Source organism: Nilaparvata lugens, chromosome 6, assembly GCF_014356525.2.
Source record: "Nilaparvata lugens isolate BPH chromosome 6, ASM1435652v1, whole genome shotgun sequence".
Taxonomy (NCBI): domain Eukaryota; kingdom Metazoa; phylum Arthropoda; class Insecta; order Hemiptera; family Delphacidae; genus Nilaparvata; species Nilaparvata lugens.
In genome coordinates, this window is record NC_052509.1 from 50,899,318 (window position 1) to 50,924,177 (window position 24,860).

Sequence of the window (24,860 nt, forward strand, 5' to 3'; positions counted from 1 at the left end):
AGTGAATGTTAGAGTTTGAATCTTTGAAAGTTGATATCTGTTACCGTATTCAAACTGAGACATTTTTATTGAAAATTTAGATGAGAAAAAAATGAGAATTGAACGTGAGATGAAGGGATCAATATCCACTGTAACTTAGATTGTGGTTGAAATAATTTATCACTCAAATTGAAATAATAGTTGAAGGTATTTAATTTTGTAATCTGTAATGGTATATTTTCTTCTTTTCCGACTATTGTATTGTTTGCTCTATCCAAATAGTATATTTCGCACCTATAGAGCAGAAAATGAGATTTTTCCGGCTCGAAATCGGTTTTCAAGTCCGAGGCCGTAGGTCGAGGACTAGAAAAGATTGAGAGCCGGAAAAACATTTTGCCCGTGGTGCGAACGCTATTTTTCGCCACACAGAAAAATAAACAATATAAGAATAGTTGTTTACTAAGCACTTCCGAAAGCAGAAGTGGAAGGTGATAGCTCTAGCAAATCAGAAAATTGTCCAAGTATTTTTATTTTTTATTCTGATTTGTCTAAATAACCTAAAAGATAATGTTCAATTATGTGGGAGGTTGAGTTTATACTTTTTTATTCTTTCAAATGACAATAAAATGATACTATTATAAATGTTTTAATTATTGAATAATGAACACAAATAATGAAAAGTTTTTTGATCAGCTGTTTTTGATCACCTTTCTTAGTTCCATGTTAGCAGCTGGAAAGGGTACTCTTTCCGGCCTAGGCCGGAAAGAAGCCTGTTCTGACGTCAGACGAGAGTCGTCTGCAAACAATGTCTTTCAGATCTACGTAGGGACTGGAAAACAGCTGCTTTCTGTGCAGTGTGGCGAAAAATGAATATTAGTCATTTTTTGTAAGAAAATAAGAAAAATAATTAGCCTATTTTCTTTGAAAAATTGAGTAAGTGGAAGATTTACTGTACGTTTTAGAGGAAAAAATTGTGAGAAAAAAGCTTTTTGATGAATGTGAATATTTTCGAGTAGGCTAAATAAATTATTAGAAAATAATAAATTATTATTTTATTAATAATTATAATATTAATTATTTCTAATAATAAATTATTAGAAAAATCTTTATTGGAGGGGGTGGATTATGAAGAAAACAACCACAAAAATATGGTAAAAAGTCTATTTCTTTTAGAGAAAAAAGTAAATTTTGAAAGAAGTTTGAAAAAATCTGGTGTGGTACACACACACAACTTTCCTTGCTCATTGAGCCTCATTCTCAAAAGAGGATAATTTCGGGGAATAACATTATGCCGATTGGCAACTAAATACCCATTAAAACTATGACTATACTATTGTTATTGTTTTCAGAGTACAGTTTCCTTTGTTTGAATATTATGAAATTTGAGGATTTTTTAAAAGTTGTCAAAACAGCTGTTCTACAAATAAAATATCGACATGTGTTCTTTTGAATACCTACCTACCTACCTCACGCACGAGAAGGAGGTTACAAAGTAAATTTCTCAGGGATGGGGTGGAACCCCTGTTAGTTTCCCAGGGAGGAGACTCATGCCAGTTAATAGAGCTGATAAATAACTATACAGGGTATGAATTTGAAAAAAATCGGTCAAGTCATTTTTGGGAAAATCGTGATAGAAATTTAACAAAATTCATTCTTCTCAGGAATATTACGGAGCTCCTGCAATTTTCCCAGAAATGAGACTCATGTCAGTTGATAGGGCTTATAAATAGCTATCTAGGGTATTAATTTGAAGAAAATCGTTAAAGCCGTTTTCGAGAAAACCGTCAAAAATATGTTTTTTTAGCCATTATCCGCCATTTTGAATTTTATTGAATTTCTTATTGTCGGATCCTCATGGTATAAGGACCTTAAGTTTTTCCAAGTCAATCGGTTAATATTTCCCGAGCGAAGTGAGGTCTAAGATTCATTTCTCTTAATGTTTATATGTTGAGCATTTACGGCGAAACGCGGTAATAGATTTTCATGAAATTTGACAGGTATGTTCCTTTTTAAATTGCGCGTCGACGTATATACAAGGTTTTTGGAAATTTTGCATTTCAAGGATAATATAAAAGGAAAAAGGAGCCTCCTTCATACGCCGATATTAGAGTAAAAATCAGCCTATAGAATTATTCATCATAAACTGTTGTAGACAGCAGTTGCAGCCAGACCTGATAACAGCGCTCACACTCACATTCCGGGACGACACGTCGCGGTACGATAGGACAGAAAGCTCTACGTTTATTTAGGATTCTTTCTAGACATTTTAAATTGATAAATTATTTATTAATTTTTGAGAAAACATAACAACAGGTCAATGTAAATAATTGAGCGCGAGGTCTACTGATCACAGAACTACTAGTTAGGAATGGAGTTATCGTGTTCACAGACACACACACACACACAGACCAACACCCAAAAATCATGTTTTTGGACTCAGGGGACCTTGAAACGTATAGAAAACATAAAATTAGGGTACCTTAAATTTTTTTGGAAAGCAATACTTTCCTTACCTATGGTAATAGGGCAAGGAAAGTAAAAATAAAAGAAATCCGTTTTTTTTTAATTTTTAAAATCATGTAGTTGACAAATCGCCCACACAGAGCGCTAAAATACGTTTCATTTCCAAAGCGCAGACGCAGACTGAGCAGACGCTCGTGGTCGTGAAATTGACTGAGAAACAGATTTTGCGTACTTTATTTTGTTTAATTGGGTTGAAAGAAAACTATATTTGATTTCTCAAAACTCTTGAGATTAGAATGAAACTCTTAACACATAACTTTTTGACCTCACGGTGTTTGAAAGGTGTAAGCGTGGGATATCCTTTAAAAATAGTGGTAAGATTACAATCTTTTATAGGTTATGTTACCTTCATGCATGCTAATAATTTTTAATCTTATTTATTTCAAGTTCTCTACTAACTGCAAGTAGTCAAAGGTTCTCGAATATTTTACAATTGAAGATAAAGTGTACTTTATACATTGACATTTTTATTCTAAAATGACACCGGTGTAAGCCTACATTAGTCGTCAATCCGGTTGGATTCGAATAGTTATTGTGACTTGTAAGCTTTTATTAAATTTTAAATTTATGTATTATATTATGATAAAATGTTGTACATGCATTACCGTTTTCAGTAGAAACATTCCCCTCGTAAAAATTGTGTCTCTTAAGCTTTACGTTTTTGGCAGCCTTATAGTAAGTATAATTCCTAAGTGACGAGTCAAGTCGTGCTGTATTATCTGCTATAGCTTCTATAGTTGACATATGTATAAAGACCCCAACTATACGGGCGTCTCAGTCTCTCAGAACACTACCTCCGTGAACAAAGTCAAATTGCATTCGTGTGACGTCAGCACAGGTAGGGATCCTACACCAATAAAAACACTAGCTGATATAGATTAGCTGAAATTAACGAATTTCTATTGGTGTAGAAGCCCTACCTGTGCTGACAGTTTACGTTACACAAATATCCAGGTCTGGTGTCAGAGTTTTCTGGTCGCACCTGATCAATTTCAGGGCCTCCAGCATGACCTAACCACTTTTTTAGACAGCCGGGACCGACAACGTAACGTGTCCATCTGAGACACGGGAGAGGCCCGAGATATACCTTATATACCTTATATACCTCCTTCTTCATCCATTACCCACATCTGTGGGATCGATGGCGTCATTACACAATAAAAACAACACTTTCATACTCAAGTCAAGATCAAGATGGCAGAAAGTGACTAAGTAGTTAAAATTTGAGTCAGATCATCACTCATGTATTCACGCACTTCATAGTAGGCTCTGACTCTCATAAATCCGGTCACCACTCTCTCAAAATCACGCAAATCCAACTGCTTCACTCCTGCAGGCAGTCTATTGAAGTAGCGTAATGCTGCACTCCCATAACACACCTGCGACCTCTGAAGACGTACCCTCGGGATGTCAAGCAGCTCTCGATGCCTAGTGTTGTGATGGTGCACATCATTCCGAGTCAACAAACCATGCTGATTCTTCTTGACATGCAGCAGGCAGAGAAGAAGGAAGTGGCTGACAACTGTCATAATACCCAGTCTTACAAAAAGGGGCTTGCAGTGTGCTCGATGTTCACTAGCAGTTATAATCCGTGCAGCCCGTTTCTGCAGCTTAAGTACTTCCACCACCCTTGCTGAATGACCCCACATGAGCAGACCATAGGAGATATGGCAGTGGAAAAGTGCATGGTAAGTCATTACCAGATATGCCTCTGTCACATGTCCCCTCAGCTTCAGCAACAAGAAACAAATTCGCGACAGCCTCCTGGTCACTTGTTGGATGTGGCTAGCCCAGTTCAGTTTTGAGTCCAATACAAACCCTAACAGCTTTACAGGGTCCTGTTCAGCTGGCAGGCTGCGAGACAAACTGCAGATTATGTTTTGTGTCTTGTTCTCATTCAACTGAAAGCGATTTGCCTGGAACCATGAGGTTGAAGATTGGAGATGCTCTGCTGACAGTTCTAGCACATGCTGTAGGTCCACTCCAGATGACAATAAGGACGTATCATCAGCAAATAGCAGAGTCGAGCCGTTGTTGTCCAAGTCATTTATCATTATGATAAACAGGATTGGTCCCAGTATTGAACCCTGTGGCACTCCAAAATTCACAGGAAGTGGGCTGGAAGAAGCTCCTCCAAGAGACACCACTTGTGCCCTCCCAGTCAGTTAGATAAATATCTTGTCCGGGTTAGCATCTAATCAACTGGACCACGACATCTCCTGAAGACTGCAGATGCTCCGCTGACATCTCCCAACACCTGCTGAAGGTCAATGCCAGATGACAGCAAAGAGGAGAGTTGAGCCATTGTTGTTGTCAAGGTCATTGATCATTATGATAAACAGGATCGGCCCCAGTATTGAACCCTCAGTTACCCCAAAATTCACAGGGAGTGGACAGGAAGCAGCTCCTCCCAATGAGGGAGAACCTGTGTTCTCCCAGTTAGGTATGACTAAGATTTTCAGAGCCCATAATAACGAAGCTTCTTGATCACTATGTGGTGTGGTTAGTACAGTCGAAAGCTCTGCTCAAATCACACAAGACCAGTGCCAGGGACTCACCTCAAGCACTGAATCAATCCGCTGAGTCACTCGATTTACTGCATCAACAGTTGACCTCTTTCACCAAACTGCATACTTGAGAAAAGGTTATTTATCCCAAAGAACGGACAAACTTCCTCAGGACAAGGCGGAGTGATGGGGTGGAAGAAAGACAGACGAGCCAGCACTGGTGGAACTTGTGCAGCCAGGAGTTCAACTGGATCACCATCAACTATAGGCAGATCACTCACAATACTGTTCAACGAATCAAAAAAATTGTTCAATACATCAGGACTTTCAAAATCAAGCTGTCTTCTCGCCAAGGACCGATGTGAGTTAATGACATTTCATGCTGCCTTACAGCGATTTTGTGTACCTATTCTCGATCCTCGCATCCGTTGCCAGCTTCCTAGCCTGCTCAATATGTTTCTTAACATGGATTTCGCACGTTGGTATCTCTCCAGGTCACGATCATTGCCACCTTCATACCTATCCTTAAAAGCAAGCATAAGTCTCTTCAGCGTGGCTAAGATCATCATTGTACCACTCTTAATGACTTACGGCTCTGTATTTTCTTTATTAGATAGGGTGTTTGATTGAAGTATAATAGCGTTGAAGACGCCAGCCGAATAGTTCTTCAAACTGATTCATTAAACCAACAGCAATTTTTGTTTAGTAACACAAATGAACTGGTATAAGTGCATATATTGGTTCAGGCCATTATCAACTTTTCCCTACCTGTTTAATGTCTGATAATATAGAACCATTTCGGTTTATATTCCTAATACCACAGAAAAAAGAATAAGTCTTCTCTCCTCCGTATTCCTACTTTTTCTCTAAACATACTAACACAATGATCTGTAATATACAGTATAAAGATAGGAAGAGTAAAGAATAATATCGATGTTATAAGTTAGCTCTCTATCTCAGTATGTACTCTATTCCCTATTATTGTTATATTTCAGGCAAAAGACGTGAAAGTTTCTGAAACTGATTTCAACATGGATTTCGTTTCAAGGATGATCCCCAAGTTGGATTGGAGAACTTTGTGGACGGCTGCTGATGAAGTAAGTCAATTAACAACATAGATTAATAAGCAGTGCTTATTAAACTAATCTTGTAATATTGTGTCGATTGCTGAGTATCTAGAGGTAATCCGCCTTATCATTAGACTTGAAGGTCACTGAGATTAGCCAGGTGCACTCTCAAGAGTTATAACTAGGAAAAATTACATTGTAAATTGTAATAAATCACAATAAAAAATTATCAAAAGTACCCTTTATTTTATTGCTATTTTAAACACTACTAGTTTCAACTCTTCAAGAGCCAGTGTTAAAACTTAGACCAGTTATAGAATAGACACGGCTCATTGTATATTCATACTGAAAGTCGATGAAACCAACATCTTCTGCTAAATCCACCCGTCTTGACGTCACAACAGTGACGTCACGCATCGTATAGAAATTTTAGCAAACTTTTTGAGTTTGTTGTGTAAGTGTTTGTGGTGTTTAACTTACATTGTTGCTAAACAATGCATTGCCGTTAAACATAGCTTGTTTTCTATAGCAGATTGTTATATATTTATGTAATTATTATTTATGAAAATGGTAATCTCCTGCGCAGCATATAATTGCACTGAATTTTTTAGGAAAAAAAGTGGAATATCTTTTCATGCGTAAGTTGAAATTTATACACATAAATATTGTAAGTTGTAACTGTAATATTATCCTTGGCTATGATGTAAGTGAACTCATTGCAGCATGACAATAAATTAGTTTTGTAGGCTACCGTACCTTATTATTTTCAAAACACATTATAACTTTGAAGCCGATATCACATAACACATTATAACTTAACCGATATCGTTTTTGCCCGTAGCTGGAAATAATCTAAAAACACCTTGAATCTGAAATAGACACAATCTGAAAGTTTTCCATACGATGCGTGACGTCACTTTTGTGACGTCAAGATGGGTGGATTTGGAAGTAGATGTAGACTTCCCAGCGTGTCTATTCTATAACTTGTCTAAGTGTTAAAAAAACAAATGAACAACATTTAGGGCTGGTTTTCGAGCTCGGGATTTGGCTAAGTTTTAGACTTTGAACAGCTGGAGTCAGAAAATTGGCTTTCCGAAACGGGGCGTAGTCGTAGTATAGTCATTGTCATAGTAACGTTTGAATTAAATTCGAAACATTAGAAAATTGAACACGAAATAAAATAAAGAGAAAATAGTGTTTCAGCTATGTTGGATTATTTAGGAATGTTTAATTTTGTCAAGGAAAAACGTTTTCAATAATTATAGAAATGAGAAAATAAAAACTGCGACTACGCCCCGTTTTGGAAAGCCAATTTTCTGACTCCAGCTCTTCATAGTCTTCATAGTATATAACTTAGCCAAATCCCGAGCTCGGAAACCGGTCCTTAGAGTTGGAACTAGTAATGTTGCAATAATATAAAACGTTCTTTTTATAATTTTTATTGTGTTTTAATAATCAGCCATAAAAAGAAGAGTGAATATAATATATACAAACCTGAACAATGAATGAAACCATAAAATCTGGTTTAAAGTTTTGACTCTAATGTTTACCATCACAAAAAACAGAATGTCGGATAATGTGTGTATAAAATATCAGAAATAGCTCCTGTAATATTGCACACACCTCTAGTTATTTGACATACGTTTATTTCACTACAGTGTATCTCTAATAAGAATCATTCATATCAGCAATGTATACTAGTAGTTCTGTGGTTAACAGTAGACCTCACGCAGTTTTCTCATCAACAAGTATCTGACCTGTTCTAGTTCCAGCGGTACCAGTCTCAGTTGGACTGTTTATAACTTGGTTCAGCGTTGCCAACGCCGCGGCATACATCGTATAACATGAACCTTATAGAAATAGACACCTCCAGACATCTGTGTAATGCATGCAATGAATAATCCACTTGTCAGCTGATTGATTATGAATAATTCTATAGTCTGATTAATAATCCTATCTTCAGAGTAGATTATATATATATATATATATAGTGATATCAGAGTATGGAGGAAATTCCTTTTCCTTTGATATTATCCTTAAAATGAAAAAATTCAAAAAACCTTGTGTATACTTCGACGCGCAGTTAAGAAAGGAATATTCCTGCCAAATCTCATAGAATTCTATCAACGCGTTTGGCCGTAAATGCGTTACATACATAGTTAAAACATAGACCTCACTACGTTCGGTGAACTTCTTTTCATCCCCACTGAAAGATTATTCATTTCCAAATGTATCATATTTAATCTATTTGATAGTTATTCTGACTTGTGAATAACAATTAACAATCAATAATATTGTGCTTTTTTCCAGCTGGGGCATGTTGGAGAACTACCTCAAGCCCTGATAGAAGATTACGAAAACAATGAAGATTTCCTAAAGAAAGTCCATCATGTATTACTTGAGGTAAGTTATGCATGATTGATCACCTAGGTGTTAAGTGATATTTCAGGACTAAATCGACAAGACCTTAGCTTTGTTATTAATCATGGATGATCCGGAGTAGCTGTAGCTCAAAGTTAGTAGACAGACATTGGTTACCTACTAACATTGGCTGTAGCTATGTATCATTGATAAAGTTGCTATCATCTTCTTCTCCTCAGCCTTTTCCCACTCAGGTCAGGAGTCACGGTTGTGATCTTCATTTGGTGTTAGTCCCTTCTCTGCAATACAATTTCCCATTTCTTCCTAAGTCTTCCCCTCTTCCTAGTGCCTTCGACATCTAAGTGGTCGATCTTTTTTCCCACATAATCGTCCTCTCTTGTACCTCGTCATGTCCGTACCACTGCAGTCTTTTTTCTTGTATTTTCTTTGATATTTCTGTAACCTTCATTCTGTTTCTTATCAATCCATATCGGATTCTATCCTTTCTAGTTACACCGAAACTTCACCTCAGCATATTCATTTCAGTGACCTCCAGTCTGTGTTCATGGGCCTTTTTAACTACCCAGTATGACGTACAGAGCACGTCAACGCGGGTCGCACGACTGTTTTATACATTTTTCCCCTCAAGTTTTTCATTCAATGATAAAGTTGTTATTTTCATCATTATTTATTTTGGAGTTCCAATTAAGGGCCGGTTTCCGAGCTCGGGATTTGACCAAGTTCTAGACTATAAACAGCTGGAGTCAGAAAATTGGCTTTCCGAAACATGGTTTAGTCGTAGTCGTTGTTTGAATAATTTCGAAAAACTAGAAAATTGAACACAAAATAAAATAAAGAGAAAATAGTGTAAAGTTTCAGCTATTTTGAAATATTTAGGAATGTTTATTTTTGTCAAGGAAAAACGTTTCCAATTACAGAAATGAGAAAATAAATATTGTTTTAAAAAATGCGACTACGCCCTGTTTAGGAAAGCCAATTTTCTGACTACAGCTGTTTAAAGTCTAGAACTTAGATAAATCCCGAGCTCGGAAACCGGCCCTAAAATTTTTAATACAAAATAGTCTAATTTGAATATAGCCATATTTCTGCAAGTAAACTCGTTGCCGAGTAAAATTATTAGGCATTGCTTTCTTTTAAAAAATGTTTCTAACAAATCCAGTCATTAGAATTAGTGTTTCATAATACTCAATAATTATTGTAGAAATTTTGCGGGCACTTTTAACTTTATATCTAATCAAATAATTTTTGCAGTAATATTTGTTCTCAAGAAATACGATGCAGGTTCATAAAATAAGTGTACTGAGCCTCTCACTGTAGAAGGAATTTGTTTTTTCAAGTTCGGCTACTCAGACAGGTAGATTCCTCCCCTAAAGAAGACAATTGTTTACCATCTATTTTATTTCTTGATTTTCAAATTTTCTTAGCTTTCTTTGATTGATCTTGCCTAGTTAGCTACAACAGTTGAAGAAACATGTGAATTCTGAAAATCCTACAAAAAAACAATGTTTTCTTTTTTCTTACAAGAGAGTTTCTTTGGATTGAAGAGAAAATAATTTACCTAGCTTGTGTTCTTCATTTTTCAGATTGATGTCATAAACGGTGACCTAGTGTGTCCTGAATCAGGGAGGAAGTTTCCAATTACATCAGGAATCCCAAATATGTTATTAAATGAGGATGAAGTGTAATATAAGCTTGAAAAGAAATGTGGTTCAGTTTTTAAGATTGGATTCTTATGATTAACTGTGTTGTCATTCCAGTTTTGGAGCATTTGAACAGTAACAAGTGCGATTCTTATTTTATTTCTGTCGTTACAACGAAAAGTTATTTCACAGATTTATCAAACATACTACATCTTGTTGAATGTAGATCAGAGGTGCTCATTTACATTGATAAGATGAAATGTTTTTGTTGAATTTTTCTGTCTATTCAGGTGAGAATGTGTAAGATACACTGTTCATTTTCGTTTTAACTTTCAATACAATAATAGAAGTTGAATTCTTATTATTAAATTGAAATTTTTACGCTTTCAACTTCTTGAAGATTTAGAAATGTAAAACTTTCAATTTATTGAACGTTCTCCATTGCCAATTTTACAAATTGAATGGTTACAATTTGATTTTTTGTTTTTGAATTTATTAAAAATACGTTTTTAAAATTCATATTATTGTGTTCTTGTTTCTTAATTTGCTACCTAGTACTGGAGTTGATATTGTTTTAGTAGTTGAAGTTGGAATGGTTAGTTAATTGTGGTAGTTTGATTCATTATGGATATTGGATATCTATATTGAATATAGATATCCAATATCCACATATTGAATCAGAATATCATCATTATGTATTATTGGAGAAGCCCAGTGGGCAGCATCATTCCAACTTCAAACTGCTAACGATCTTGGGTTCGACTCCCATTCTGTCTGGCATTGCTAGTATCATCCCTCACTCCATTTCTCTCACGCTCAAGCCATTGACATAACCAACTGGAATCTGTACCGTAGTTATTGTTTGAAAACAGATTATTTTAATTATGAATCATATTATCGATCATTATTATTCAAGAGGGTGCAGCAAAGAAACTTATCGTAGGCTACTTATTTGATTGTTAAGAAAAACAAAATAAATATGAATATTGTTTCAGTTATATTTCTGTTTGATAACCGTAAATCCCAAGTTTTTACTTTCCTTGCTCTATTACCATAGGTACGGTAAGGAAAGTATTGCTTTCCGAAAAAAATTAAGATATCCCAATTTCTAAATTTCTATACGTTTCAAGGTCCCCTGAGTCCAAAAAAGTGGTTTTTGGGTATTGGTCTGTGTGTGTGTATGAGTGTCTGTGTACACGATATCTCATCTCCCAATTAACGGAATGACTTGAAATTTGGAACGTAAGGTCTTTACAATATAAGGATTAGACACGAACAATTTCGATCAAATGCGATTCAAGATGGCGGCTAAAATGGCGAAAATGTTGTCAAAAAAAGGGGTTTTCGCGATTTTCTCAAAAACGGCTCCAACGATTTTGATTAAAGTTATACCTGAAATAGTCATCGATAAGCTCTATCAACTGCAATAAGTCCCATATCTGTAAAAATTTCAGGAGATCCGCCCCATCTATGCAAAGTTTGATTTTAGATTCTCAATTATCAGGCTTCATATACAATTTAAACAAAAAAAAATCGAGTGGAATAGATTGAGCATGAGAATCTCTACAATTAATGTCTAGTAACATTTTCACCTAAAATTAAAAATAAGCTCGAAATTCGAGAAAATGTGATTATCCAATTGCAAACTGTTGGCAACTGTTGATTCTATTAAATGATTCACTACGAAGAGATAGCAGACCTCGTGTGTCTCCAGCGTTATTGCCCTGTCACCAGCTGGCTCAAATCTTTGAATAGTAGACTTGAGATGCGCGGGAACACTAGCGTCAGGTGATCAATTTTCATAACGGCAAGGAAAGTTGTGTGAGTGCGCCAAACCAGATTTTTTCATGTTGTTTTCAAAATAACATTGGTAGGCCTATCGGTTGAATAGCGAACCCAAGTTTTAGTGGTTGCTTTGAAGTACGTTTCAACACTTTGCATCAGATCAAGTAGTATGTTGTAAATGGCGTCTCGAATGTTGTTCTTGATTTAGGCTACTAAGGTTACATTCTTACATAAACCAAGGATTTAAAATAATACCAATCATAAAGAATCTGGAGGCAGAGCCATCCATGGGAAATCGCCTCTAAAGGTGCAATTCTTTAGCAACGACTCGAGACGTGTGGTTAGAGCCACCGCTAGTAACCTATAAATTCATTAGATTCGATGACTTATTGGATTTTTATGTTGTAAGAAGGATATGATGGCAGTTGAATTATAAGTGTTGGCTACTATACTGCTTTTACTATTCACATCTAATGAATATTTTTTTCTCTAGTCGCGGCGGCTCTAACCACCCGTCTTGAGACGCCGCTAAGGAATTGCATAAGAGAGAAGCAATTTGCTCATCATACAATCAACTCCAACTTTTTTATGGAATATCGGGGACCGAGCTTCGCTCTGGAGTACAAAAGCATAAAACATTTATTACGAGATTAATTCCCAGAGGAATGCAAAAATTTCCCACACAAAGGCCCAGTTGCACAAAAGCCGGTTAAATTTTAATCCTGATTAACTTCACGTGAACCAAATCAGAGAAGGCCATTTCAAAAATGATCTACTGGAATTAATCAGGATTGAAAATAACCCGGCTTTTTTGCAACCGGCACTAAATACCTGATTGAATGATTACAAAAGTTCAACAAGAGTCATAATTTTGACACAGTCCAACACACACGAGCTCGCTCACTCACTTCCATCACCAACAGACGACGAAATAATTATTATCAGATGTTTTTCCAAGGATGATTAATAATTATCCTTTTAATGTCCTTCAGCGAGTTTTTTCAGGTATGAGACCTAGTGCAATCGAATCTTTATATTATAAACTTACTATGTTCTCAATTTCGTGAGAATCGTTGGAGCTGTTTTCGAGATCCCGTGAAAGACAAACTTATAAACAGAAGTTGCTCGTTTATTAGTATAGGATATGATGAAACATTATTTTATGTAGTGATTTGACAAATCCATAATCCCTTTCAAAGGAGGTCACTGTATGTAATGATTCCATACTTCGATTTTGCTGAATACGTCCATGGCATTCATTTTTCTGAGGCTACAAGGAGAATTAGTAACAATAAAGTGAGAGCAACTGCGTGTTAGGCCATACTCCGCACAATTGATTGCCTCACTCTTGTGACAGATTTTGAAAATGGAAGCATTGTCTATCATTTATCTATCTACCTTGATGGAAGCCATCTATCTGTAGTGAGATTCACGTTATAAAGTCAGAGGAAATGATAGGAAAGCATTGTTTGTTTCTTCCTTTTCCAACGCCTTCCAGAGTGATTCAGGTAAATCTCATCTTATATAAATGGTTGATTCTTGTCAATAATGACCAATCTCAAATATATTTTATTCCCCAAGAAAACTTGAGATTACTAAGAGATGAAATATTTTGACAATGTAGTTCATAATATTTCTTCATAGTATATAAAAAATTTGATAACGGTGTAGGGTGAAGAGTTGAAAAAGGATAGATCTATCTGCTTTGTCTAAAGATGGAAATTAATGAGAAATTGAATTTGTTCAACTTCGGATGTTTGTTTGATAATTATTATGCCTTGTCTAATTTCAGATAAGGATAACAAGTCCATGTTAATCTGACTTTATAACATGACTCTCACTATAGGTAGAAAAATCCCAGTGGAGTACAAACATCTTTAGAGAAAGAAAATATCTAGACTCATGGAAAAGACATATTTACTAACTTAAATCATTAATCGACAACTTAATTACAAATCACATTTAAACCATATACACCAACATAAGTTGGTATTTCAATGAGTAACTGAATTCAGAGGTTCAGCTCTGAGTGAACTCAAGTCAAGGCGTGAATCAATTGCATCATCCATCTCTCCAATTATGGCTCTGAAAATGAGAAATGGGAACAATATTATTTTTTGTTGAGTTCACAAGTTAGCAAGTAATATAATGTTGATAATAGTAACTACTCAGTAAGCCTAGATACTAAGTATATCAGATTTTCAATCGGATTTTTATGAGGTAGCCTACTTAATTTGATCAAATATTCTCAATTCCCGAAAGTGAAAGAATGGTAAAATATTAGGTAGCTCTGGCCTGTAATTTGATGACATGAACAACTAAGTATAACTTAGAGAAACAATAGCATAAGTAGATATCCCATGGAAAGGACGTTAATGTCGCAACTTTTATGTCGCAACTTGTTATCTCAAGCTGATAGTTCACGTAGTTCTTCCCTGCGAAGCTTTATGACGCTGGTAGTCTCTCATATTGTGCCATTCATACACTCTTACCCGGTCAAAACAGTAAAAATCGACAGTAATCAGCTTGAGATAACAGTAAAAGTTGCGACATAAACGCCCTATACCATGGGACATCTACTTACGCTGTTGTTTCTCTATGGTATAACTTCTTCACACTCAATACTGCTTAAAGCTCTCAGAATATTCATTTATTAATTCATAGACAATAGATAAATGACAGGTGTAAACAACAGGCATTCGCCCAAAACTGCTTTCAACCTTCATTTAAAATGAACTGTCAAGAGATTATGTAGAGTTCATGATTTGATCTACACACAATTTCAAGTCCAAAAAATGTACAAACTAGAATTTTGAATTTATCTGATCAATTTACTTCTCAACACAAAACCGAACAAGAAACTTCTATCACAATTTTATATTAAAATTTCACAACACAACACTGCTGTTTGCTGAGCTCGCTAATTAGAATGGATCTTTTTATTTTACCTGTTTCAGAATAAAATAATACTTATAATTTACGAGTATTGTATTACTCATAATAAAAAATCTCAATATAAACTGATTAAATTAGAAACAAACAAATGTTCAAAAAGGAATAAAAATAAATTGTGTTTGGAACATAAAAGTCTACTGAATATCAGAAACTATGTGTTGAAAGAATAAGATGTTGATATTGTCAATACCACTTTAATTTATTCAAAAATTAATTCATATTACAGGACCAGGTTTCATGGTTAACCTAAAATTGAATTTCCTGTTCCTTCAAAAATAACAAACACATTAGTTCAGCTGAAGATGTGGAAGGTGTTATACCATGAAACCTGGTTCTATAATATGAATTATTTTTTGAATAAATTAAAGTGGTATTGACAATATCAACATATTCTTTCAATTTTGGAGAAATACTACATCTCATACCATACAATCAAATTTTTAGAAACTATGTGCCTTGTCGACATGACTAGTATAGATATACTGTGAATTATGGCTGCTTTATTTAAAAACTGTGTCAATCATATCATAAACTGGTTAATATATTTTGTAAGTAGAAATTACACTTTACTTACTGTGACCCGTTTATCGTCATCTTATGTGGCTTCTTCAGACTTATTGTATACACAAAGTATATCAACCATATTCTACAGTAAAAATAAAAAACGGATCCTCAACATCTAAGTCATATCCTCTACTTACACAATAATTGGGTCTTTTCACAGATATTCATTATACAATCATCTATATAAAAAATAAAAATCGAGCCTCAAATGTTCACATGCAATAACTTTTGGGTGCACCGAATTTGATAATTTTTTTCAGTTGTGTTCGTTATGTTCAGGACCAGGTTTATGGCCTATCAAATTTATAATCCGACTTCAGGACTCTTTCCTACGGTCCTTAAAAGTTTACATGTAATTCTTATGGGAGAAGATTTGTGAGCTGGCCACACACAGAAATAGAAATCAGCTGTTATAATCATTGCGTCATACAACAGCCGTCGGTAGATAGTAGACAAGAGTGTGAGCTGCTCCATAACCGCCCATGTATTTTACTTTCCTTGCCCTATTACCATAGGTAAGGAAAGTATTGCTTTCCGAAAAAAATTAAGGTACCCCAATTTCTAAATTTCTATACGTTTCAAGGTCTCCTGAGTTCAGAAAAGTAGTTTTTGGGTATTGGTCTGTATGTGTGTGTGTGTGTGTGTGTGTGTGTGTGTTTGTGTGTGTGTGTGTGTGTGTGTATGAGTGTATGTGCGTTTGTGTACACAATATCTCATCTCCCAATCAACGAAATGACTTGAAATTTGGAACTTAAGGTCCTCACACTATAAGGATCCGACACGAACAATTTCGATCAAATGAAATTCAAGATGGCGGCTAAAATGGCGAAAATGTTGCCAAAAACAGGATTTTTCGCGATTTTTTCGAAAATGGCTCCAACGATTTTGATCAAATTTATTATACCTAAAATAGTCATTGATAAGCTATATCAACTGCCACAAGTCACATATCTGTAAAAATTTCCGGAGCTTTGCCCCATCTATGCAAAGTTCTATTTTAGATTCCAAATTATCAGGCTTCAGATACAATTCAAACAAAAAAATCAAAACCTAAAATTCAAAATAAGCTCGAAATTCGAGAAAATGTTATTATTTCAATTGCAAACTGTTGGCAACTGTTGATTATATTAAATAATCATACACTACGAAGAGATAGTAGACTTCGTGTGTCTCCAGCGTTATTGTCCTGTCACCAGCTGGCTTGGATCTTTGCATAGTAGACTTGAGATGCGCGTGAACACTAACGTCAGGTGATAAATTTCCACGGCAAGGAAAGTTGTGTGAGTGCGCCACACCAGATTTTCATTCTAAACTCCCCGACTAAAAACAAAATGACTGTTCTGTGTGTAACCATCTAGCATTGCGGCCTCAGGTTAAAGACTTACATGCTCTAAAGACATTTCTTTGTTTCGAATAATTGTGCTGTGTTTGATGTTCAGAATTAATTGATTTTTAGTAAATTATTTATTTTAATATATTCCTCAGGTGTGCATCTAGCTAAAGTTTGTCATGAGATGCATTAACTATTTGGCGGTACGAAGTTCGCCGGGCCAGCTAGTAATTTATAATTCCACATAATATCACACAATAATTTTCTCTTCGCAGACTATTGTTCTAAGAATCTAACTCAAGAATCTTGAAGGTGTGATACAATAAAAACAGGGCTGAAATTACTGGGATTATAAGGCTCGTTTCTTGGTTTCAACATTACAACAGCTCTAGACTTCCTCCATAATTTTGGATAAGTGCACATTCACATTTCACACAGCAGTTCATGAACCTGACCATCTATTCAAGTCTCGCAGGGTTAATCGATTCTGACCTTGAATAACCTGAACAATAAAATGTGTAGGGGTACTCACACATTGTCGCCTCGAATGATGTGAAGGCCCAAAACTACCTGTTCCACGCCTTGAGTCATGCTGTAGACCCTTTCATGACTGTCATCCAGAATCAAATTGATGGTTTGGTCAAACCCTTTCAACGTCCCCTGAAATATCAAAAATATTAATGAAAGTTCAATTACACAGTTCAAGATGGAACCGAAAAGAATAATATCCATGCAACATCAAAAAGTGAAACGAGGCTATCTATCTGTACATAGTGTAAAAATACGACTGAGCCACTGTCAATATTGTAGAACCATTCCATAATGAAATAAAAACACACATATGTTGTCAAATTCTACACAGTTTTATTTAGCTGACAGCTTGAAAATGTGACCTGTGTGATCATGAAACCATGGTCCCGTACCAAATAAAACTGTGTAAAAATTGACAACATATGTGTGTTTTTATTTCATTAGTGTAAAAATACTTTCGTATGGCTTTTTGTTGGTGGGGAGTACCTCGCAGGAAGGTCTCAGCAGCCTCAATATAATGTGTTTTGATTGAATTCCAGAGAAAATGAGACTGTGTGGGAGCTAAAGAATGTTTTTATCAAAATTGACAAAGATATTGGTTGAGGTATGTCCATATTCCATTGAGCAGTGCTACAATGCATTCACAAACTCCAGTCCTGAACTTGACATGCTATAGGCTAATAATAATATAATTATCATCTTCAGCCAGAATCGACAAAATTACGCGACCTAGGTAAATAAAACCGTCAGGTCATATCTGGGACCGAATCAGGAACTGGGAGTAAGCTCTGACCTGTGAGAACGGTATTGCTTCACAAAATAAGTTGAAAATAAAAGTAGATTCACAATATTAAAGGATCGAATAATGATCAAATATTGATTTAACATTGATTCTCAATATTATAAGATTTAAGGAATTGAAAGAATTGACAGATTTTGATTGGCAGCAGGCAGTTCATAAAAACATAATTTACAAGTATTTTAATAAAAGGTGTTTTTGTTTTTGCTGCAGATCTATACTGAGTCCTTACTGGTTATGAATCATAGAGAGAACATGAGTACTTTCTCTATTCCTATTCTTTGATAAAATAATGTACAGTAGGAGTAGATAATTATTAAACTATACATTATAAACTTGGAAGACACAATAGTAACAATTTATTGAGATTCATATTACTGGCGAAGACACCAAAAGGAAGAATTCTAGAAATAGAAATAGCACTATTTTGAAATTTCATAAACTAATTTGTATATAGATATAATTTGATTATTTATAACTATACAAATAACTAGATCAAATTCAAATATGCATTTTGATAGAAGCAAGTGCTTCGAAGACAGTATAATATATTTAGCATATTTACCACGAAATTTCTTCCGTCCGAAGTAACAATTGATACAGTGTCTGTAAAAATGTTAAGGAAAGCGGATTTTATTCTTATAAAACAAACTCGAATTTTAATGTAAATTTAGAAACTATAGAAACTAAAATTTTAATGTGAATGTAGAAGCAGTTGCCAGTCTCACATCGCACTGACCCGATCAATCCCTGCCGAAAACCGAGGCTAGGAAAAGTTATGTGTTGAGTCGATGCGGAAATCGTATTGACATCCTATAGCTAGGGAATCCCATCTTCAGGGTGTGTGCACACAAAAGTTGTCAGCGATCAGATCGGTCTTAAGGTGCAATTCCTTAGTAGCGCTGCTAGAACGCCTCTAAGGAACTGCACCTTCAGGAGGATAAAGATATTCGTATAATATATAAATGGTTATATTCTTTCAAGACCGCTGGTACACGAAAGCTTTACCACCCTTTGTGTGCACATACCATTATGGAATTTTGAATTTGAATTAAGACTACACGAAGACATATAATCTCAACATTTCTGATCTACAAGATCTCATTTTTACTCTGCTCAAGATAAAAATATATCTAATGTTTTTCTAAAACATTTATGTACTATCGTAACAGAGAAAGAAAACGAAATCACATGTTCATTTGAACTGTAGTATAGCCTTGTATATTGCGGTATGAGTGACAAGGTCCTGAGGAAAGTGACAAGTTACTGAGAGGAGGTGCCACCTCAAAATTGAAGGGTGTGATTAATTTGACCAGTGCGGCCACTCAGTTTGGTTTCAGAAAAAACAGATCAACCATTGATGCAATTGATTTTTTGGTCCGTAGAGGGGGGTCCTATCTGGGGGGTCGCAGACTGGCGGTGCTGGCCAATGTTATTCTTTCACAGATTAGAGACTGTCATGACTGTGGAGTGCCCCAGGGCTCTTTCTTGGGTCCTCTGCTTTTTCTGATTGCAGTGAATGACGTTGCATGTGTGGATAACAGAGCGACTGTCTGCTAAGCTGATGACACGACATTCTATGACATGGGCTGCAGTGCTGAGAAGCTGAGGACGGCTATGCTTGAGACCAGGGTGTTTGCAACAAACCTTTTCCTCCTCAATGAGCAGAAAACGCAAACTATTATATTCAGCCTTAGGAATGGAGAGGAATACGAGTCTGCTCCGGTGAAGCTGCTTGGCTTGATCCTGGACAGGAAGTTGTCGTGGAGTTGCCATATAGAGTCTGTTTGCGGTAGGCTAAGCAGGGTGGTTTTCTTGTTGAGAAGGCTGAGAGCTAGTGTTCCCATGGACACCTTAGAGTGTGCTACTTCGTTTTCTTTCAGAGCATCATTTTGTATGGCCTGGCTCTTTGGGATGGAGCTGCTGATGTTGGACTTGAGCTGTGCATGCAGAAGAGAGCCTTGCGGGTCATCTGTGACAGACTGGCTCATTGTCGTCCTCTCTTTGTTAGAGAGAGGATACTTACGGTATTTGCACTTTATATTTTTCATACGCTTTGCAGGACACATGCGAATGTGGATTAATTTATCTTACCACCAGGCAGAGTTTTCATGCCTATAATACAAGGGGTAGCCATAGATTGGATGTACCGTACCAGAGGCTGAGCAGGACGCGAACTGGCCTTCTCCACCTGTCTGTGAGACTTTTCATTAAGCTACCAATAGCAGCAAGAGACCTGTCGACCAGGCAATTTCAGGGCGCGCTGTGGAGATTGCTGGTACCTTTAATACCTTCAGCTTCATCCATTACCCACAATTGTGGGATCGATGGCGTCAAAAAATCAAAACACATGAAAAAAAACTGTAACAGTTCAGATGGCAGTGATCCAGTGCTCACGCTCTCAATAAAAAATCAAATTACCACCCTTAAATTCGTTTACACTGTAATATGCCTTTGCACACAGTAGCTTCCGGACGGTTCTCCTGAAGGCGGCCTCCTCCAATTGCTTCACACTATTAGGCACCTTGTTGTGGAATTTCAGGGCTGAAATCTTGTAACTGGCCTGTGATCGGTGGAGGCGTCTCCTGGGGATATCCAACTGCGCCTGGTGTTGTGGCGGTGGATGTCACTACGGGCAGCTAGAGTATGCTGTATCTTCTTGACATACACCAAGCACAGGAGGATGTAATGGCTGAAGACAGTCAGTACACCAAGGCGAGCAAAGATGGGCTTACAGTGGGCAAGATGGTCGCTGCCTGTTATAATTCTTAAAGCTCTCTTTTGCAGCCTCAGGACATCAGCAGCCCCTGTCGAATGACCCCACAGGAGCAATCCATAAGTGATGTGGCAATGGAAGAGAGCGTGATACATCATTAAGAGATACCTCTCTGTCACCAGGCCCCCTCATCCTGAGCAGCAGGAAGCAAATGCGGGAGAGTCGGCTGGTTACCTGCTGTAAATGACTGTTCCAGCTGAGTTTGCAATCCAAGACAAAACCCAGCAGCTTTACTGGTCACGCAGTTCTCGTGACAAGCTGCAGATGATCCTTTGGGTCTTGTCCTCATTCAGCTGGAATCGATTAGCGAGGAACCATGAAGTGGCAGATCGAAGATGCTCCGCAGACGCCTCAAAAATCCGCTCAAGCGCAGCACCCGATGACAGAAGTGATGCATCATCCGCAAACATCAGAGAAGAACCACTTTCGTCGAGGTCGTTTATCATGACAAGGAACAGTGTAGGCCCCAGCACCGATCCCTGAGGAACACCAAAAGCCACCGGAAGGGTCTGGGAGTTTGCACCACTGAGGGAGACAAGCTGAGTCCTTCCAGAAAGGTATGAGCCCAAGATGGAAAGGGCCGAGTCCCTTAGACCGTAGAAACGGAGTTTTCTAAGTAGAATGTGATGGTCCACATGTGGTGGAGAACCCATTGAGTTCTTAATTTTGGACAATACACTGGTGAGTTCGTATTTTTGACTTTCTGTTGTTGGGACTAGCTATTAGGTATTAGCTAACTTGCTTTTTCTTTCGTATTTTGACGATCACTAAAATACCAGATTACCACAGCGCTCTTTTTTGGCACCCTCTTGTTCATATTGCTTATGAACGACTTCTCAAGTAGTCATGCAGGTGACAGATGACTTGATTTCAAGAGGTGACACTGTGAAACAGGCAGGGGAAGAGGCAGCCAGACTCACAAAGAAAGGTAAATTTGGAAGGTTCTTTGCTAACAAGTTGAAATCAATGAGTTAAACCTAGCTTCCAGTTTGCTCATTGATAAGAAAACCAGCTGCATCGAATTCAGTAAAGCTACTAGGATTCTGGATGAGATTCAGAAGAAAACAAACTCCTGAGAGGCCACTCTTTTTACATGAAGAGAAAAAGAAATGAGGAATCTTTTTTTAAGTCTAAGAACTGCCTTAAGAATAACTATGCAGGTAATTTTACTGTTATTAAAAAATTTTGACATTGCCAATCTGGAAATCCCAGACCTTGGCAACGAGCCAAGTAGGTCTAATTAGTAAGTTAGTACCGTATTGAAACACTTTCAAATTTTAATTCTTCTCTCTTTATTTATACAATATAATTATCTTTTAATTACCGTTTTAAGATTAAAATTATTCAATATTTAAATTTAATAAAAATAATAACATGTGGTCTAATTCTAGTTGATTTATTGACTTAACCTAAGTTAGTACTTGATATGATAAAACTTTTTTGTATGTAAAGGATACGATTGACGTAGCTTTCAAGTCCAGAAGCCATAATCTCAAATGAATCTAGACTTGGAAAAGCAATACAAATCACATGAAAAAGTTTATAAAATATAACTTTTTTGGTTTCAACGGTTTTACAAAGAAACGACACAGCAACGTCCACAACAACCAACAATCAACCTAACCTCAATTCTCTCCAGTCGAGACACAAAATATCGATTAACGACACATTATCTCGATAACTTTAAATCGATAGACGCTAAATAATAAAAACATCGACATTCAAGATCGATTACTTATCAGCTGTTTCTGTGATTTATAGGTTATTTTATTTTGAAGTGTGAATTATTGCAGTATTTTTGTTTACCAATATAATTAGCTTAACTATTAAAATTGTGATAACTTGGAGTGGAGATTGAAGTATTATCGGAGAAATTAATTTTTTTCCAAATCCAAAGTCATAAGACTCTTCTAACTTTTAGCATCTATTAGTGAATAAGGCATTTTATTAGAATTTCAATTACCGGCAATTTCGATTACCGTAAGATTTTTGACATACTACCATTTTAGTAAAGGTACCGTAAATTAAATTAAAGAGGTTTTTAGATTAAGCCCATTAATTCTATAGATTCCAATTCAAACACATCTTGATAATAAGCTTATATTGATTGTTTTACCTGTTATTGAGCTACAATAATCAGATAAGCCATTAATGTTTTTGAGAACCCCTTTAAGCATGTAATCAATATTATCTACTTAATCTACTGTTAAGTTTTGGTATAAGCTACATCAAAAGAATCATGAATCATGAATTTACATACTGTTTATTTCTTTTGCAGTGATATTAAAACTTTTAGTCATGTAATCAATACAAATTTGATCTGACATTTTGCCACGTTTGCTGTAATGTTGTAATGTTAAATACTGAAAACTTGGTTTTAAATTTAATCCATTTTCATTCAATTGTAGGCTATTTATATTCTTTTCTATTAATGTAGACTTAACATAAAAATATGTTCTTATTTATGACTCCACGGTACGTAACTAGAATTAATTTAGTGATCAAAGGTATTAGTGATTTTTTAATGAATCTGTAAAATTAAAAAAAACGGTAACTGAGATGGGAGGTGAGATGTTTTATAATGTTTGGATATTTTATGTATAATAAGAGGTGTTTATGTAAGGTCCGCCACGGGAAAAGGATGCTTTTCTAACGGAAAACATTCATATTTTGAAGATTAAAAATAATTCATTGGCAGAAATACGTTTCTTCGGACATACAATATATTCTATAATTCTATGTTATTTATAACTAGCCTACGGTACTATTCTTCGCTCAAACTAGTATTTTTAGGCAGTCAGTACAACAGGATTTAGGTTAAAAGTTAATACTTCCAGTATCTATTTAATTATTTAGCGTGTATGGCATTTTTTTTTTTTTTAATTCTACACTGCTATAAGTGCACGTCAATGGTTGAAATGTACTGCCTGGGGACTGGCTACAGTGAAGTGGTTAGCCTCGCCCAGGTAGGCACGTCTCTCCCATTCAAAAATGATATGGTGCACTGTCTGCTCCATCGCCCCACAGTCACATAGTGACTGCATCTAGAGATTGCATCTCCCATGTTGGGTTCGAATTCTGTTAAGCGTCAAAACAATGAGGCCTAGTGTCTGAGAAATAGCTCTCCGGCATTCCTGGGGGCTCCTTCTCTCTCCTTCTTCTGGTCAGCGAGCACCTCTCTCTCTCCTAATTGCTCTGCGATTCTGACCGCTGGCCTTCTGGACTTCAGCTCCCTTCTATATAAATCTGATAGATAGGAAGTAGTTGATTGGAGCGAGTCCTTTTATAGACTCTTCAATGTTTGATTCCATTACGAACTGCTTGTTAAATAATCACTTTGAACAATTAATTACGACATAGCAGTCAGGTATGTCGTAATCAATTGTTCAAAGTGACCTTTTATAGAGCCAAAGGAGAGCTTGTGCTCTGAGAAGAGGAGGTGAGGGTATGCTGCTGAGCACTGAGAACCAGGAAACTGGAGTGGATCGTAAGGCTCCTGAAATTATGCGCATTGAATTGTTCAGTTGCACATCTACAAGGTTAGTGTGACAACTGTTGATCCAGGAAGAGCCGCAGTACTCAGCAACAGAAAACACCAGGCCCAGACTAGAGCACCTCAGAGTTGAGGAAGATGAGCCCCAAGTTGTGCCACATAGTTTCCGAAAGATGTTTCTTGTCTTGAACTGCATAGATTGAAGTCTGATACTTCCGTTTTTACAGTGCTAGGGCATAGCCTACATTCCGAACCGTAGTCTGCCAGGACAGCTAAGTCAGTTGTTAGTGTCTCCTCTCCAGTCTGAAGGTCATTACTCTGTGTAGCCAAAGCCAAATCATCTGCATATGCAAATACTCTAGACTTGACTCTAGGCAGGTCTGAGACATTAAGGTTAAGGCTGTGCAAAGGCTAAAAATGAACTTTCCACTGGTGATATTTTTCAAAGTTTTTCGATTTGTATATCATCAAGCTATCAAAATGAAAAAGTTTTCTCAGGAAAACATTTTTTTCCGATCATTACTTTTTG

General features: G+C 36.4%; 3 protein-coding genes across 4 annotated transcripts in view; 2 read left to right on the forward strand and 1 right to left on the reverse strand.

Annotated features, from left to right (window-relative positions):
- The first annotated feature begins 2,411 nt into the window (after positions 1–2,411).
- LOC111056557 (multifunctional methyltransferase subunit TRM112-like protein) lies at positions 2,412–10,619 on the forward strand. Its single transcript, XM_022343931.2, has 4 exons — positions 2,412–2,816; positions 6,005–6,106; positions 8,387–8,479; positions 10,042–10,619. Exons 1-4 carry the CDS (start codon positions 2,739–2,741, stop codon positions 10,141–10,143), a joined length of 375 nt encoding a protein of 124 aa, XP_022199623.1. The 5' UTR covers positions 2,412–2,738; the 3' UTR covers positions 10,144–10,619.
- A 3,163-nt stretch (positions 10,620–13,782) lies between these two features.
- Positions 13,783–22,501, reverse strand: LOC111056562 (U6 snRNA-associated Sm-like protein LSm8). The gene is made up of 4 exons (XM_022343939.2): positions 22,296–22,501; positions 18,628–18,668; positions 17,265–17,392; positions 13,783–13,968 (listed from the first exon to the last, which is right to left on the reverse strand). The coding sequence occupies exons 1-4, from the start codon at positions 22,324–22,326 to the stop codon at positions 13,878–13,880; spliced, it is 291 nt and encodes a 96-aa protein (XP_022199631.1). The 5' UTR covers positions 22,327–22,501; the 3' UTR covers positions 13,783–13,877.
- Positions 22,502–22,591: 90 nt separating this feature from the next.
- The window catches only part of LOC111056561 (N-acetylgalactosamine kinase), a 29,626-nt gene continuing 27,357 nt past the window's right edge, over positions 22,592–24,860 (forward strand). Inside the window, exon 1 of one of the 2 annotated variants that reach the window (XR_005571670.1) lies at positions 22,592–22,852. The gene's annotated coding sequence lies outside the window, so the exon portion shown is untranslated. The remainder of the gene's footprint in view (positions 22,853–24,860) is intronic. The other variant, XM_022343937.2, reaches the window with a different exon arrangement.